The 15183-nt window shown below is 37.2% G+C and overlaps 3 protein-coding genes across 4 annotated transcripts; 2 read left to right on the plus strand and 1 right to left on the minus strand.

Moving 5' to 3' along the window:
- Nucleotides 1–768: 768 nt before the first annotated feature.
- LOC149738790 (mitochondrial inner membrane protease ATP23 homolog) lies at nt 769–1644 on the plus strand. Its single transcript, XM_089874101.1, has one exon. The coding sequence runs from the start codon at nt 769–771 to the stop codon at nt 1456–1458; it is 690 nt and encodes a 229-aa protein (XP_089730227.1). The 3' UTR covers nt 1459–1644.
- A 53-nt stretch (nt 1645–1697) lies between these two features.
- LOC149738791 (uncharacterized) lies at nt 1698–15164 on the plus strand. 2 transcript variants are annotated; one of them, XM_089874062.1, is made up of 8 exons: nt 1698–2031; nt 2436–2639; nt 2910–3223; nt 3337–3420; nt 3852–3960; nt 4299–11605; nt 11787–11894; nt 11992–12305. In XM_089874062.1, the coding sequence occupies exons 1-6, from the start codon at nt 1702–1704 to the stop codon at nt 4923–4925; spliced, it is 1668 nt and encodes a 555-aa protein (XP_089730188.1). In that variant the 5' UTR covers nt 1698–1701; the 3' UTR covers nt 4926–11605; nt 11787–11894; nt 11992–12305. The 2 variants fall into 2 exon arrangements, with proteins under 2 accessions (XP_089730188.1, XP_089730187.1); XM_089874061.1 differs by lacking the exons at nt 1698–2031; nt 2436–2639; nt 2910–3223; nt 3337–3420; nt 3852–3960 and having other exon boundaries at nt 11447–11605; nt 11992–15164.
- LOC149738792 (melanocyte-stimulating hormone receptor-like) lies at nt 7207–9550 on the minus strand. Its single transcript, XM_089874088.1, has 4 exons — nt 9240–9550; nt 8610–8968; nt 7848–8017; nt 7207–7608 (listed from the first exon to the last, which is right to left on the minus strand). The coding sequence occupies exons 1-4, from the start codon at nt 9548–9550 to the stop codon at nt 7432–7434; spliced, it is 1017 nt and encodes a 338-aa protein (XP_089730214.1). The 3' UTR covers nt 7207–7431.
- Nucleotides 15165–15183: the final 19 nt, after the last annotated feature.

Genomic DNA, 15183 nt, shown 5'->3' on the forward strand with positions numbered 1-15183 from the left:
ATGTCAAAGCCTTTTTCTGTTGCTGCGTCTACTACGACGTTATATTGCGTTTGGTTTTTCTATTTTCGCGCAACCAAGCTTTAATATGAAACCTTATTTCGCAACGTTGTCGTTGAATTAGTTAATTACGGAATGTTTAGTATCTGGATCGACGTTTAAGTCGAAATGTAGGCTGGCTGATGCGTGCGCTCGTTTGAATTTGCCGCGTTAAAAGTTAGAGCGAAGCAACCGCTTAGATAAGTACGGTTTCTAAACATAATTTTGCGCGAGAAATTCTTATATTTTACAGCCTTTTTAAACGCTACTCAACTCTAAAAAAGCACCAGTGCTGGATACTGCACGTATCTTCTTAAAATATCTATATACTTTGGTTTGGCTAAAGTTTAGGTTTTAGCGTAAGATTTCTATACCAGCATGAGGGAAATGTTGTGATTAGAACTGGCGCGAAAATTTGTTTTGAGTTTACAAAGTAAAGTTGCTGGGCTCGTTTCACATTCTAAGTTAAATGTAGAATAGCAATACATTTAATCTACATTCTACACAATGAGCCAGTTAATAGTAGGCCATGAAGTTATCGCATTTATTGAGTTACGTTAACAATTAACATTGATAACGATCGTATGATACGTTAAGCCTTTTCTACACGCAAAAATAACAACTAAATTACTACAGAAAATAACTAAAGTTGATATAGTTAAACACCATAAGCTGCCATGATGAGCGTATCTTTCATAAACAATTTGCCAGCAATTACAAGTTTATATATACATGTTCGATGTGTTATGCATTTACCTTTTAGGTTTTGAATTGATTATGTTAGCTTATAATTTAGATAATTGTAAAATTAAACAAGCGGTTAGAGATGCCGTAGCAAGCAATAGGAATCCTTTTATCAGTTTAATACTTGCCGCATTGAAAGATTCTGGGTGTGAGGTTAACCCTGAAACGCATATAGTTGTTGAAGATTGTAATATGAACATGTGGGGTGGGTTTGACCCCTCAAATAACCAGATTGTGTTGTGCAAAAATCGGTTCGAAACCATTCCCAATGAAGCGAAAAGAGTTGCAAAGGTCGAGCAAATTTTAGCCCACGAACTTATTCACGCATTTGATCACTGTCGAGCTGGTTTAGACCTTTATGAGAATCCTAGGCATGTCATGTGCACAGAAATCCGTGCCGCAGCACTTAGTGGAGAATGCATGTTTACGGAAAATAAACTGTCTGCCCTGCTCTCTGGTATTAAAGCGCATCATAAAACTTGTGTAAAAAATTCAGCACTTCGTTCCTTCTCTTCTTTGTTTCCACACTTTTCCCAAGCAAATCGTGATAAAATTTTTGAGGAAGTTTTTTCCTCCTGTTACTTAGATACAGACCCTTTTCATGCAATTCCTTTCAATGTTAATAGCGCAGGATTAAGTTTTCGCTCATACATTAATCGGCATCGGTATAATGTTTAATACTATTTTATTTTGTAGTAAAATTGTTTAAAAATTTAATATTGTTCATCAATATAATTTCCAATTAAAATAATGGAATAATACTTGTAGTGTTTGGCAATAGTGTTTACTGTGTTGTATAAACCATTAGCATTTTTAATTTCTTTGGGTGCTTCTATTTTATATTTAATTATTTTTTCAATAAAGGTGGTTTAGGAGTGTCAGTGAATTTTCGTTTATGAGTAAACTGCAAATGCTATAAACATGACAACATTAGCAAAGTCCTCTCATCCCAATCATGCTGTGCAAAACCAACCATTCGAGTTCCCTATTTCAAATGGTGGCGATATCTCATGCGAAATGTACAGCAACAATGTAGTTGCTCATAGCAGTTTAAACCCTCACTGCAGTAGAGCTGAGAGCAGTGGAGATTTACTGGAAACATCGGACAGAGGACAAGTCTACTCACGAAACATGAGCAACAATAATAGCCTTTTGATGCTGGAGAACTTTCAAAATGAGATTTCAGCACGTAGCCAATCAGAATGCACTGTAACTTCCAATTTAGAATCCTCTGCGTTTACTCTTGATCAAGTAAGTTGTTTAAATATAAAATTACATGCTGTAACTGATAGAAAACCCTGGATTCTTGTGAAAGCTTATTTAACTCTGTAACTACCGGATGGAAAAAATACTGTTTTTATCAAAATACCTACAAGCTACAACTTTGATAAACAAATCTGCCATGGAGAAACCTTGACCTATTACCCATTAATATCAATTATATATATATATAATGGAAAATTGTATTCCAAAAAAAATGTTAGTCTTACGTTAACAAATTAACAATGTTTAATCTGGTATATATGCCTACAGTTGACTTGATTAAGCTTTTTTTCCAAATTAGGCCTTTATTGTGCCGTAAGTTCACATAATAACCTCGCTGTGCCAGCTTGGTTATAAAAAAAATAATAATATTTTCATGTGTTTCATTTTAGGTATCCTGTATATGCCAAGACTTACTTCAAAGACGGCAAATAGATTGTCTTTCTTCTTTTCTTGTTACCCTCCCAAAGCATTTGTTGTATGGAGCGAATGAAAATATGTTAAAGGCAAGAGCTCTTGTTGCATTCAAACAAAGAAAATTCACTGACCTGTATCAACTTTTGGAAAGCCACACGTTTTCGCCTTCAAACCATAAAGTAAGTTATTCAATGTTATATCTTATGAAAACTATTTTCGAGCTTGACTAGTGATACCACATATCAACAATGTTGGTTTAGTCTTGTGAATTTTATTTTACTTGATCCAAAAACTGTTAAAAATTTGATTTTTTTGATCGTTTGACTTTTTTAATTTTTCTGGTTATTTTTTTAGTTTCATCTATTTTATGATGTAAAGGTAATTTGTTGAAATCAAGAGAATGTTTTCCAGTTAAATCAAATTCCAGATAAAACCTCCATTTTTTTCAGCTTTTACAGAACTTGTGGTATAGTGCTCATTACGCCGAGGCAGAGAAAGCGCGCGGACGGCCATTGGGCGCGGTAGACAAATACAGGATCCGGCGAAAATTTTCCCTGCCACGCACGATATGGGACGGGGAAGAGATGGTGTATTGCTTCAAGGAAAAGTCACGTCTCGCCCTGAAGGAATGTTACAAGAAGAACAAGTACCCTACCCCTGATGATAAACGTCACCTTGCAGAAGACACAGGCCTCAGCATATTACAAGTTTCGAATTGGTTTAAAAATCGCAGGCAGCGTGACCGCTCTCCACAAAACAAGAAGTAAGTTCTGTCATTTTCATCTTCATTTCCTATTTGTTTAGAACTGGTCCTAAAGCTTGTTTTTGTATTTTTGTAAAATTTGTTTGTGTATATTGAAAATTTGTGTGTTGCAGGCAAAATGTGTGGGAGCAGCACGGTGGCAAGAAATGCGGAAGTTTTTCCCAGTTGGCCGATCATGTTTCAAACTTCGATAGCAGGTTGGTGGTCTGTACTTGTCTCATTCTCTTCTTTGCTCTATGAAAAACTGACACTATAGTTTATGCAACCTACTTCCTCATTCAGAATTTACATTTAAGCATAAGAAGTGTCTTGAACGCAAACTACTAAATGAAAAATTAGAATTAATAAATTTAAAATAAAATACGATTTTATAAATATCTGGGGGGACATTAGTAAAATGCAGTTACATTTGTGGCATTGGGAGTTTCACTCAGTATTGTGTCGAATACACAATACAGTATACTTTTAAACTAGGGGGCTAAAAAACCTATAATTTTAGTGTCACCCATGTTTCAAAATTTGGGGTGATTTTCACATGCGTGCGCATCCCTATGATCAAAATATATAAATAGCAATTTTCAAATTAACAGTAAACAATAAATATTATAATTTAAAATTTTTCTTTCAGGCAAGATTGTTACGGTTCGATGCCACATAACTTTGACATGCGTAAACACCATTCTACCCCTACCAGGAACGATTCAATGATTTTCCCATTTCTGGACTGCAACTCTCAGGTTAGAATGACTAAATTTATTTGATGATTTAAAACAAAATATGATAAAAAAAATATACAAAAAATGTCCGACAAGCAAGCTTACACCCAAACTAATTATTTTTAGATGCATTGACTAAAAAATACAATAAGTTTGTGTTGTGTTTTATTTTGCTGATGAATTTAAACAGAGCGGTTTTGAATTTTTAATTAAAAACAAAAAGTATAACTGTTTAAAATGACTGCATACTCAATGTGCATTGTGTAATATGGTTAGAGGTAATTTTGTGTTATGACGTTTTGCAGCAGTTTAGGTCAGTTTGTTAAGATTGTTTTGTTAAAGTATCTATCATCGTGCAGGGCGGTGTAAGTTCAGTGCCAAAGACTGAAGTATCGCATTTGGTTCCTGACATGGAGTTTTACAACAGGGAAACTGAATCTTTAGAAAATTACTCAAAAATGTCGCCGTTGAGCGACGAGGCGGTGTTTGATTCGGTCAGAGAAAACCTAAACGACACCAAAAGTGACATAGTGTCGAAAATCGTGTTAACTGCTCCCTCGCAAACTGTATGGACGCCTCTGACGGCCACAAACACAACCACTACAAACTGCAGCCTTCTAAGAATGAGTGGTTTCGGTTCATTCGTCCCAAGCCCGCAGAACTACTGTCCTAATATTGAGGGCAAAACATCCCCCGGTGTACGATCGCCGCAAAATTCTTCATACAGTAGCGACTCCCAGGGCTTTGCTTCACTCGTTCTTTCTCACCCGACCACTGCCACGCCAAAACACAAACTCGAACTTGGAAATGCTAATCTTGCTGGTAACGCCGTTACCCCGCAATACCCGTTTAACCTTTACAACAGTAACAGCAACAATAACAACAGTAACTCTAGGAAAGCGACTCTCAACTCCCCCCTTCTAGCTGCACTCACATCACTTCGTTCCCTTTCAACACTTCCCCAGTCGACTAAATCCGAGCGTTAAGGCCAATTCTGATGCCCTTAGCTTCGCGTGTGCGCTGTAAGGTAGTGCGCAACAGCACTTCCCTGGTACTGCGTTGGTCCGCGACCACATTCTGCGTCCCAAAACATCACGCGCGGCAAAGCCTACTCACGATTTCGAATTTCCCGCATGATACATGGTTTCAGTTCACGTCAAAACAGCGGTGTATCAGAAGCTGCAGTACGCCACCACTTGTGGTGCAAACATGACCAACTTTAGGTTCCGTAATTTTGAAACAAAATTACAGTAAATATTGTGGAGCATAACACTGTACTCTATTTTTCTAAACCTGGTACGAAAACACAACATGAAACTAAAAACGGTACGCCAATGGATAAAGTTTAAAAATCGCTGTTTTAAAGTTATCTAAGAACCCCCCTTGTGTCGTTCATGATTATAACACATCCGTTTTCGCTTTGTACTATCATGTTTGGAGCTCTAACAGCTGTTTCTGTCAGCTACAAGAACTCAGTTGACCCTAGACTGATAGTGATAATTTATAGTAAGGTGGGGAAAGATGGGAAACCTTTTTCAAAGATTATTCAAAGAATTATAAAACCGTTTTCTTACAACTCCAATATACCGTTGTTAATTGTTTAAAACACGATCAGTATATTGATATATGATGTGCCACAGGTTTCCCGTCTCCCCCCGCCCTACTATACTTGTTGCTACCAAAACGCCTTAATCTTGCAGCGGATTTTTGCCACTGTATAGTTTCGTATTAGCGCCCTATCTTCTTCATACTGCTGCAGATATATTTCTACGCTCCGAGATAAAGTTCCTTGTATTTTGAATTATACTGTGCCTTATGGTCAATCATTAGCGTGTACTCTGTTATACCAACGAGGTTTTTTTATACTCACATTACACCCCTGCCTTGTACATTTTTCGTCCAGTAGTCACAGTTTTATAAACAAAATCGGCAATCTAGTTTTTTTCCAACGTATTTCGTAAATTTTTCCAGCCATCGGTACCAAAGAGATTTTTTCTATGCAATTCAAATTCACTGTTTACTTTTTTACCATGTCGCATCAATCCACCGTGTGTGATACTTTGTGTGTGTGTTTGTACCCGGAAACAGAACACATGTGAAATAAAACAATCATAAAAAAAACTCTAAAAGTTACTTTAATAAAAAACAAGAAATTTACCATATTTGAAAGGTCAGAACTTTTATGTTAACGTAAAGTTATGTATTAAACATTTTAAAGCGAATTTTAATTCGTTACCCTCACATATAAAATCTATAATCTGAACGTGTAGGTTGCATCACTCGCATGCATAGTGATTTGGAAATTGGCCTAAACATTATACTATATGCGGCATCGAGTAAAATATGTAAAAGCACTGGGTTGGAGATTTAGAAATAAACGATAACTGATTGTATTTAAATAGAACATATTTTCGCGGTTTGTAATGTGGGCCACAGCAACACACATACTGTGCTTATTCCAGACTGTATCCGCGGCACTAAGCGAAAGACTGAGTTTTTCTATGAATGGAAAGAAACAATCTGTTGCACTTTGCGAATCCGGGTAAAGTTGGGGAAATTGCTACAACAGATCGGTTCGTTCGGTCGACCAACTATTTATAACCGTAAATATATAATGATTTTTCATGCAAGCGGAATAAACTATGTGGTTGGTAAACGGAGGTCGAAAGACAGTGTGGGTATATATCTCGTTTATCAATTACCCGCAACCATGACTCGGGTTGAATTCGAACGACCAAAGTATTCAGTTAACCCGTATGCTGTTACAGGAAAAGCAGTATGCATATATCCACGCAAGATGCAAATGCTGTGGTTTCAGTCTTACGCCGTTCAGCACTTACGTTTCACACGGTCGCCATAACATGCGCTGCGCCGCTCTCGTAACAGCAAGATCTGTCTCTCTGAGGAAATTGGCTAAGGGTTGCTTTCCTGTTTCGCGTCAAACGCCTTCCTTTGCAGCAACGTCTTCGAGAATGATGAATTGCAAGAAACCTGCCACTTCGTACACCATCCCCATCCTTTTAGTGAGAACGCTGGTGTGTTTGCCGGCTCTTATTTGTCCGCTTTCTCGTCTGCCCTGTTTTCAGCGCTGCTAATTTGGCTCGCCATTATTCCGATAAACGATCGGTACGGCGTGTGTTTTTACTTACACTACAGCAACGAGTATGGAAATTAACTGCAAATTTTAGAAACATAAAATAACTCATTCACCTGTTGTTCTGTGACGTGGTATAATCATTAATTACCTAATACAAGAGAGCCAGAAAATTGATAAAGCAGTTTTATTCACACAAACAAGCGATAAAGTGGAACAAAATATCAGCGACGAATGATCGTATTTAAAATACAAGCCACCAACGAACTTTATCCTCACAGTGCAACGAAAACCTTGCATGTCGAATAGGAGTTACACTCTGCATCGAAAACCTGACACCTATTGAGCCTTTTATCGAAAATCGTCACTCAACCTTTGGCGCCACCTTCCGACAAAGACTATCTATAAACACCTGCCGGGTGAGGCGCTCGATCGAACACCCTCTTCCAGAAAATGATCACTCTGTGTCGAATTTCTTCTACCCGGAATCCATATATAAAAGGAATGACTATGGCGTGGAATAGAACCAACACCAATGTGTAGTCTTGGTGTTGCTTGATTGTACATTTCTTTACCTGAAAAAGCAAGCATTCATCACACATTGTAAAATATTGCACATTGAAAATACGCAGTAAGAATATCCTAGTTTTACTACGAAAAGCGTTCTCTCAAAACAAAATTTACCAAAAACATATATATGCTGAAATTTTCCAAAGGACAAGGTTTCTATAATACAAGTGTTAAAAATACCAATTTTCCAAATGGCATTGTTTTTATAACAGAAGTGTCGAAAATACCAAACGTTTAAAGTTACCTCTTCGCATACGATTAACGCCACCGACCATGGTGCGCAACTCACAATGAAGGAAACAACGAACAAGGCAAGGGTTGTGGCAGGTTTCAAGCTTTCATTAATAATACCGATGTTTGGTACGATGCTGGGTCTGGATGGCTGGTGTTGTGTCGAAGGTGGCGGAGTTTGCACTGTTTGAAAGGAGATATTGTTTCTCAGACTGATTTTGCCATAAATGCTAATATGTTAGAAACAGCTTACAGAAACATAATATATATAGTAGGGTGGGGGGAGATGGGACACCTTTAGCACTTAATATCCAAATGTCCTGATCGTGTTTTAAACAATTAACAACGGTCTATGGAAGTCGTGAGGATATAGTTTTATAATTCTTTGAATATTCTTTGTTTACTACCAAATGGGACGCGAAAAGAGAGTTAAAAAGTGTCCCACCTTTCCCCATCCTACTGTACAACCATTTTTTACCATAAACGCGTAAATGTTGGCGGCCAAACTCGGTTTTTACTCTCTCTATATAGGGTAAAATGGAACATATAGGGTAATATGAGACATTCGTATTCTCCTTTCCCTTCCCATTTAATAGTAAAAAAATATTTGCATGTATATATATATTTATATGTACAATATACCCGTAGCCCCGCGTTTCTATAAGCGCGTTGTTAATTGTTAAAATCACGATGAGGAAATATAGGTTTTTAGCTGCCTACGGTATCCCATCTTAACCCACAGTATACTATACCAAAATGTTAGATACATACTTACTTGACATAATTATCGAAATAGCGAACTTGACCATCCAAATATTAAGTGCGATGACAACTACTGCTGCTGTTAGAGATATGACGGCCGCTGTTAATGTGGTCACCGAGTAAGCGATCGAGCTGTTTCCAAAATTTAAACCTAAACCGCCACCGATCGGTATCAGGAAAGATACAACCCAGATTATCAAAGATACGATTCTCACTCTTCGGCTTGTCATAAGTTCGGAGTAGCGTAATGGATGTTTGATGGCAATAAATCTATCCAGTGTCGCAGCCAGCACGAATAAGTGTGAAGATAAAATGTTAGCGAAGAACATGACGAAAACCACCGTGGACTGTACGGAGCTGTTACTTTGGCAGCTGAAAAGAAATATAAAGTTATTAAATTAACCTTTAATGTTAGGGTATTTATATAGTAGTATGGGGGAAGATAGGACACCTTTAGCACATATAGTATGTAAATATCCCGATCGTGTTTTAAACAATTTACAACGGTCTATTGGAGTCGTGACTCGTGAGAATATATAGTATTATGATTCTTTGAATGTTCTTTTTTTTATTACTAAATGAGACGAGAAAATAGAGTTAAAAGGTGTCCCATCTTCCCCAACCTAATGTATTTCAACTACACCTGAAATGGTTGGGGCACGACAAGATTACCATCGTGTGAAAAAACACAAAAGTCACTGCTAGCATTCCGTCTGCTACGGAAAGATGCCACAGAAACCAAAACATCTTGCAAGCATGTCCGAGCTTCCATGTTAAGATTGCAGCAGCTAAAGCGCAGTTTTCCAAGAGTGCCAGTACGGCGAAAGCCACGATAACAGCAGATATACTCAGATCGTCATGTTCACATGAAACTGTCAGCAGACAAGCTTCTAACCGGTTAAATACTGTCTGTGTGCTATTTGCAGCTCCTGGCAAGATGGCGGTAGTGTTCATTTTCCCTTTACACAGAATTATTGCAACAGTTTTACATTCTTATTTACACCAATATACTCCAACGTGTTGCAGCCTTATTACCTTTTAGTTAAACATGATCTGTAGGAAAAGGCATCTGTACTTTATACTATAAAACACATAGCTTGTTTATAACGACTTCCAAGTTCATCCACGCAACTAAAGCAGTTAGATCTGTCTTATATTCGCATAATAAAACGCCCATACAGAAACTCGTTTTTATACTTTCTTCCTGTTTGTTTACCGGGCTAGGAATACCTGCTTTCGCTGGATTGACGTTTTGAAAGCTGCTATAAAAAAACCCTAAATTCATAACAAAGCAATATAAAATCGATACCAGACTTTTACCTGGTCCCAATGCCTGATATCTCTGGGCTTGATCTTGACTGGTAGACAAACATGTAAACTGCGCACTGTGTGATATTCCTATATACAGGTAGACGTTATAATAAACAATCAATGCTCCCGTACAGTCAATACACGTATATATGGAAGTTCTGACTCACAGAAAATACAAATAAAAACAAGGAATTTGAACCCAGGACGCCTATTGTTTAGGAAACATGCAAATCAGACCTTTTAATTGGTAATAGGTTTTGCAAGCCTGTTCTGCCACAACTGTACTTCAATGTAAAATCGCACTGCACTGCTGCTTTCAGCTGCATAGTGGAAAATACAATGGAGACTTCCCTTTATATTCTTTAACTTTGTTGCATACACATGACGTACGTAAATACACCAGCACTGACGTGTTATTCGGAAGGTCCTATACTCAACCTTGAAAATACCGTGATTTTACCATCAAAATATATTCTTATCAAAACTATCGAAATTTAAATCTCAAAAAACTTGCCGTGTTGAACAAACAGTTCAGTATGGGCACCACAAAAACAAAACGTTGACAAAAAACATCGCAAGTTTCTTGAAACCGCTCCAAAATTAACCACTTTAATCTTGTAAACGGCGGTAACTACATTTTTACATCACTTATCATGACTTGGTTTATTCATACTGACGTCACTTAATGAATTATTAATGTCTGTATGCTGTACTCTTCCTATCGCTGATCACTTTACAAATAACAACTTCAATCAAACTCTAGCGTTATTTTTCGAGAGAGCTATACACTTCTGCAAAAACACATTTTTACTGAGTGTATATTACGTACAACTGCTACGTTTTAAAGTTCTAAAATATTTTTAATTCCCATTATTGCATCATTCGAGCTTTTAAATTGTCCTTGCAAACGTTTGAAAATTCACACCAAAGTACTGGCCATTCGCGTACTTTTCAACAGGTCGCATAGGTGTGATCTATCTGAAATACTAGCATATGTTTGGCGTCAGTGCATAATATGGTGTATATGACTATTGTGACTCACCAATAAAATGTTAAACCCGTTTACTGCTGACGTTATTTGTGGTATTTGACCAAAACGGGCTTGACGAAATATCCTGTTTTAGTAAAAACACTGAAGCTACGTTTCAACTCAATGCTGACCAGTACAAAGGCAAAGTTGTTTTCAATGGTTGGATGTTTGAAACACGCATAATAGTATTTTCTCTTTCCAGAACTATGGCCACATTTTTATTGGGCAAAGTTTCGTCATGTCGCATTGAGAATTAGCTAAACTTGATTTTAAAATTAATCTCAATCATAATAACAATTTCTTCTATATCGATTTTATGACGAGTGCATAATTGGCTCTGTCATATTTTGCCACGACGTTTTTTATGTAGTATTCATCAATGCCGACTTGGAATTCAATACCCTTTTCTCATGCGAAGCAAAACAACATTGTTGTGCGCGTGTAAAGGAACACAAAGCGTTTTTAAATTAGTTCAGTTATATAAGTCGATAGGTACTTTCGTTTCAGACCACACAAAGCGGGGGTATGAAATTACAAACTACCGAATCAACATACGGTTTAATATAACTGAAGGGGTGTAGCTATATCCCCACAGTCGAATGAGCCGTGGCAACGATCGAGCCAAAAGAAATTAAAAAATGACTGGAGGATTCGAGACATTTTTGCAGGTAATTAAACGCTTTGGCGCACCTGTGTTAGGAACATAAAGGCTACTTTTTTCGGTATAAGGACTTTATCAACTAAGGAGGTTCTACAGTTTTATAATTTTGTTTACTTTATGCTGCGATACGTATTACGGTTTTGTACTTTGTGTTTTTTTGTTTTATGCTGCGATACGTCGCGTTTCAGACTAAAATTCACATCGTGTCGAACGATAACGATGCGGATTACATGATTAGAAGAGCACTGTCAACCTGCCGCCTGTGTTACGAGGAGGTTTCAGATGGGATGGACCAGGTAATATGTGGGGTCCTATAACTTTATTTTCAGCGTAGCGACAAAATGAATCTCCCAAATTTTGAGCCTGTTACGTCATAGTTTACATACGTCACAGATTGATCAAAGGCTTAGAGAAGTGATTGGCAACGACTGGCAAACGGAATATGAGAAAAGAAACAACGAACCAGCGCGGATGGACAAGTCAAACATTAAAGGAAGGCAATAAACTGCACTTTCGCACAAAATGTGAAAATCCGTGGATTTTGTACAGAATACGGGTGTAGTTATAATCATAAATGTACCTGTACGGTATTTTGCACTTTTCCAATATTTTTGTGCGGATTTTTTTTCAATTTTAATATCATTAGCCTTGTAAATATGCCGAACGACAACTAAATATTGTTAATAAAGTATACAATTTTTACATAGCGTTATGCATCGTGCGGTTTTGTTTACAATAAAACGCTTGGTCGTTTTATGATGCGTATAGTATTATTTCCTTATCCGTACAACTCTTCTTCCCGTGGTAATCGTCGCCACCAAGAAACGCAGCTTTTAGACGAGTCTACAGCAACTATAAGTTACAAATTTCCGCTGTTGTTATTTCGGCTTATGGGTCAGATTTTTTCCATGGGTATTTGCTTAATTGTTGTGTCTAACACGTGTGTTTTTAACAAGTCTGCTTGCCTGCTGTAATGTTGATTAACTTTTTATGCTGTTGATTATACAACATTTATACGTTTACGTGTGGCTTGGAATAGAAGTTTTAGGGGGCGTTGCAGACAGAATATATAGTTTGGCGTGTGTATGAGTTAGTTAAAAGGTTTAAAGAGTATGTAACACAGCTAAATGAAAAATTCCAAAAAAATCGTGCGGTGGCGCGCAGACCCAGCTTCCGGAAAAAAGTTTGCTGTTATTACATGAAACTCTCGCTGAGTATATACATGTATACTGGTTAAGCCTGCAGATTTAACTGACCTATTGCATGTTTTTAGTAATTGGTCGGGCAAAGCAGTTAATCATACATGCCATATTTACATCAGTAAAGGAGTGTATGAGCTTAACAGCGGTCATCTTCCCGTGTATAGTTACACAGGTCACAGTCGATATATAAACCTGTTTGTGTACGGACACATGTCAGTTAGTATAAAAAATGTAGTAGTTTGTATCTCAGACATCGAAAAATTAAAACAAAACGCAATTTAACTATACAAGAGATTAAAAAAGTGTATGAAAATGTTGTAATAGTCACATTCTCGGGCCTGGGGAGACATTAAAACTCGCCCTCGTTCGGGGTGTTGTAGTTTGTAATAACGCAGAAAGGTATCAGGCAGCACTGGGTTGCGCGCCAAATCAAACAAACCATTTCTCAACACATATACACTTCACGGTGACTTCGCTTTAAGCATGCGATCAAAGTTTGCAGGAATAGAATATCTGTAATATGGCAAGTTGTAAAGATAAAAAACTCCGAGTGAGGCTTCGTTTCGATATTGCACCACCTTCTTGCCCGTCATGCAAATGTTTTATGTTCTTGGTTGACCGAGGCGCTGCACGTTATGTCTCTGACGTGGAACATACAATTGCGAAAAAATTTGGCTTCTCCAGTCCTCGGTATCTTGTTTTATCGATAAACGATTTCGTGCTACTGTCAAGCGACGACGTAGAAGTGATTAGGGATGATGATGATATTCAAGTAAAAATTGATCACGCATTAAAGGACGACGAGCAAAATACAAACGCAGATGTTGTTGCAGTAAAAACGAAAAGCAAAAAGCGTATTTGTGAAGATAGCAATGAAAGACCTTCAAAAAAAGTGAAAAAGATTGAACAAACCAAATTGAATAAAAGGAGTAAAATTGTTGAGCAGCGGAAAAGAGTTGTGAGAAAAAAGAAACCTAAAATATTAAAGAAAAAAGGCTCAACTCCTAAATCTGTAGAGAGTCGTCCATCCAAGCTTAAAACTCCATCAGTCCAAAGCAGTGAGTCATCAAGTAGTGATTATTCTGAAGGCGTGCTACTTAAACCACATAGTCTGATTAAAAGACAAATAAACCAAAGTTCGTCTTCATCAACAGATTCCAGTGACGAAAAAACAAAAAACATTTCAAAAACAAACAAACTTTCAAAACCTACAGCAAAATTTAACCTTTATTCTTCTGTATTAAAAACTAAACCTAAAACCCAATCCTTGTTCAACAAAAATACCAGCAGCAGCAGTGAGGATACTAGTAGTTCAGACAGTGATGATGTACCCAATGCTAAGCCCCAACCCCCTAAAACAACCCTTGCGAAATCAAATAATGTTGTAACTAAACAAGTTCAAGCACCATCCACAGATTCAAGCAGTGATTCAGATTCAGAATCAGACACATTGTCTGTAACTGCAGTAAAGTCGAACCTGTCATCATTTACTGTATCGAAATTAAACCCTAAAACTCAACCACCAATTAGTAGTAGTAGTGATGATGATAGCACCTCAGACAGTGATAACGAGCCTATCATTGCTACCCATAAATCAACGATACCAGCCGCTTTAAAACCAAATGTTGTGGTTAGGCAGGGTGAAACCAGTTCTTCAGATGATGATCCTGATTCAGGAGAAGAAAAAAAAGTTCTTCAAAGTTGTAAAAATAATGCTGATAATAAAGTTTTACCTTCACAAAAGAATTTAATAAACAAAAGTTGGGAAAACCGGGAAAAACTAAATGCAATGAGGGTGTATCCATATTACCATAACAAGTCTGTTGTACTAACATGCAGTGGTAATGTAAATGACAAAGAAATAGCAATGGAAACTGAAAGTAAACCTGCAGATGCAATTGCAAAGCCTCTGGTTAATGACTACAGTACTTTAATGAGTTTATCATGGCCTCCAAGGGTAAAGGATAAGATTGCATATCAAGCACTAGAAATGTCACCCATAGATTACACACCTAATGTATCCGAATACAAAGAAGCTGAAGTTGTAAATGTTTCCAATGATAAACAAATCACTGTTAAGATTCTTTACCAAGAAAAAGCTCCCGCAAATTTAGAAGTCCCAGGAAGATTCGAGCTTGTTTACGAAGAAGAAGAGCACAGTGAGGATCAATCTGAAGATGACACCATTACACTTGATTGGACGTCTTTAATGAATGTCAAGCTTATACAGTGATTCTCACAAAAACCCATACACAAATAAAATATTTCTCTTTAACGCTTTTTTCGTCATTTTTAAAGTGTCGCTTTTGATGAATCTGTGTGTATTGCTTTATCTGCCCAATTTTAAAATCATGTTTTTTCAGATTCATTTTTTCAATTTTTT

This window comes from Ciona robusta, chromosome 3, assembly GCF_009617815.1.
Source record: "Ciona robusta chromosome 3, ASM961781v2".
Classification (NCBI taxonomy): domain Eukaryota; kingdom Metazoa; phylum Chordata; class Ascidiacea; order Phlebobranchia; family Cionidae; genus Ciona; species Ciona robusta.

What these genes read in the sequence shown, in the direction of transcription:
- LOC149738792 (XM_089874088.1), bottom strand. Translation starts at nt 9,550, where the DNA reads ATGAACACTACCGCCATCTTGCCAGGAGCTGCAAATAGCACACAGACA. An exon ending in TCGTGCCCCAACCATTTCAG is followed by an intron (nt 8,969 to 9,239) that starts GTGTAGTTGAAA and finishes ATTTCTTTTCAG; the next exon opens with CTGCCAAAGTAACAGCTCCG. An exon ending in CGTTAATCGTATGCGAAGAG is followed by an intron (nt 7,609 to 7,847) that starts GTAACTTTAAAC and finishes TTGCTTTTTCAG; the next exon opens with GTAAAGAAATGTACAATCAA.
- LOC149738790 (XM_089874101.1), top strand. Translation starts at nt 769, where the DNA reads ATGTTCGATGTGTTATGCATTTACCTTTTAGGTTTTGAATTGATTATG.
- LOC149738791 (XM_089874061.1), top strand. Translation starts at nt 13,321, where the DNA reads ATGGCAAGTTGTAAAGATAAAAAACTCCGAGTGAGGCTTCGTTTCGAT.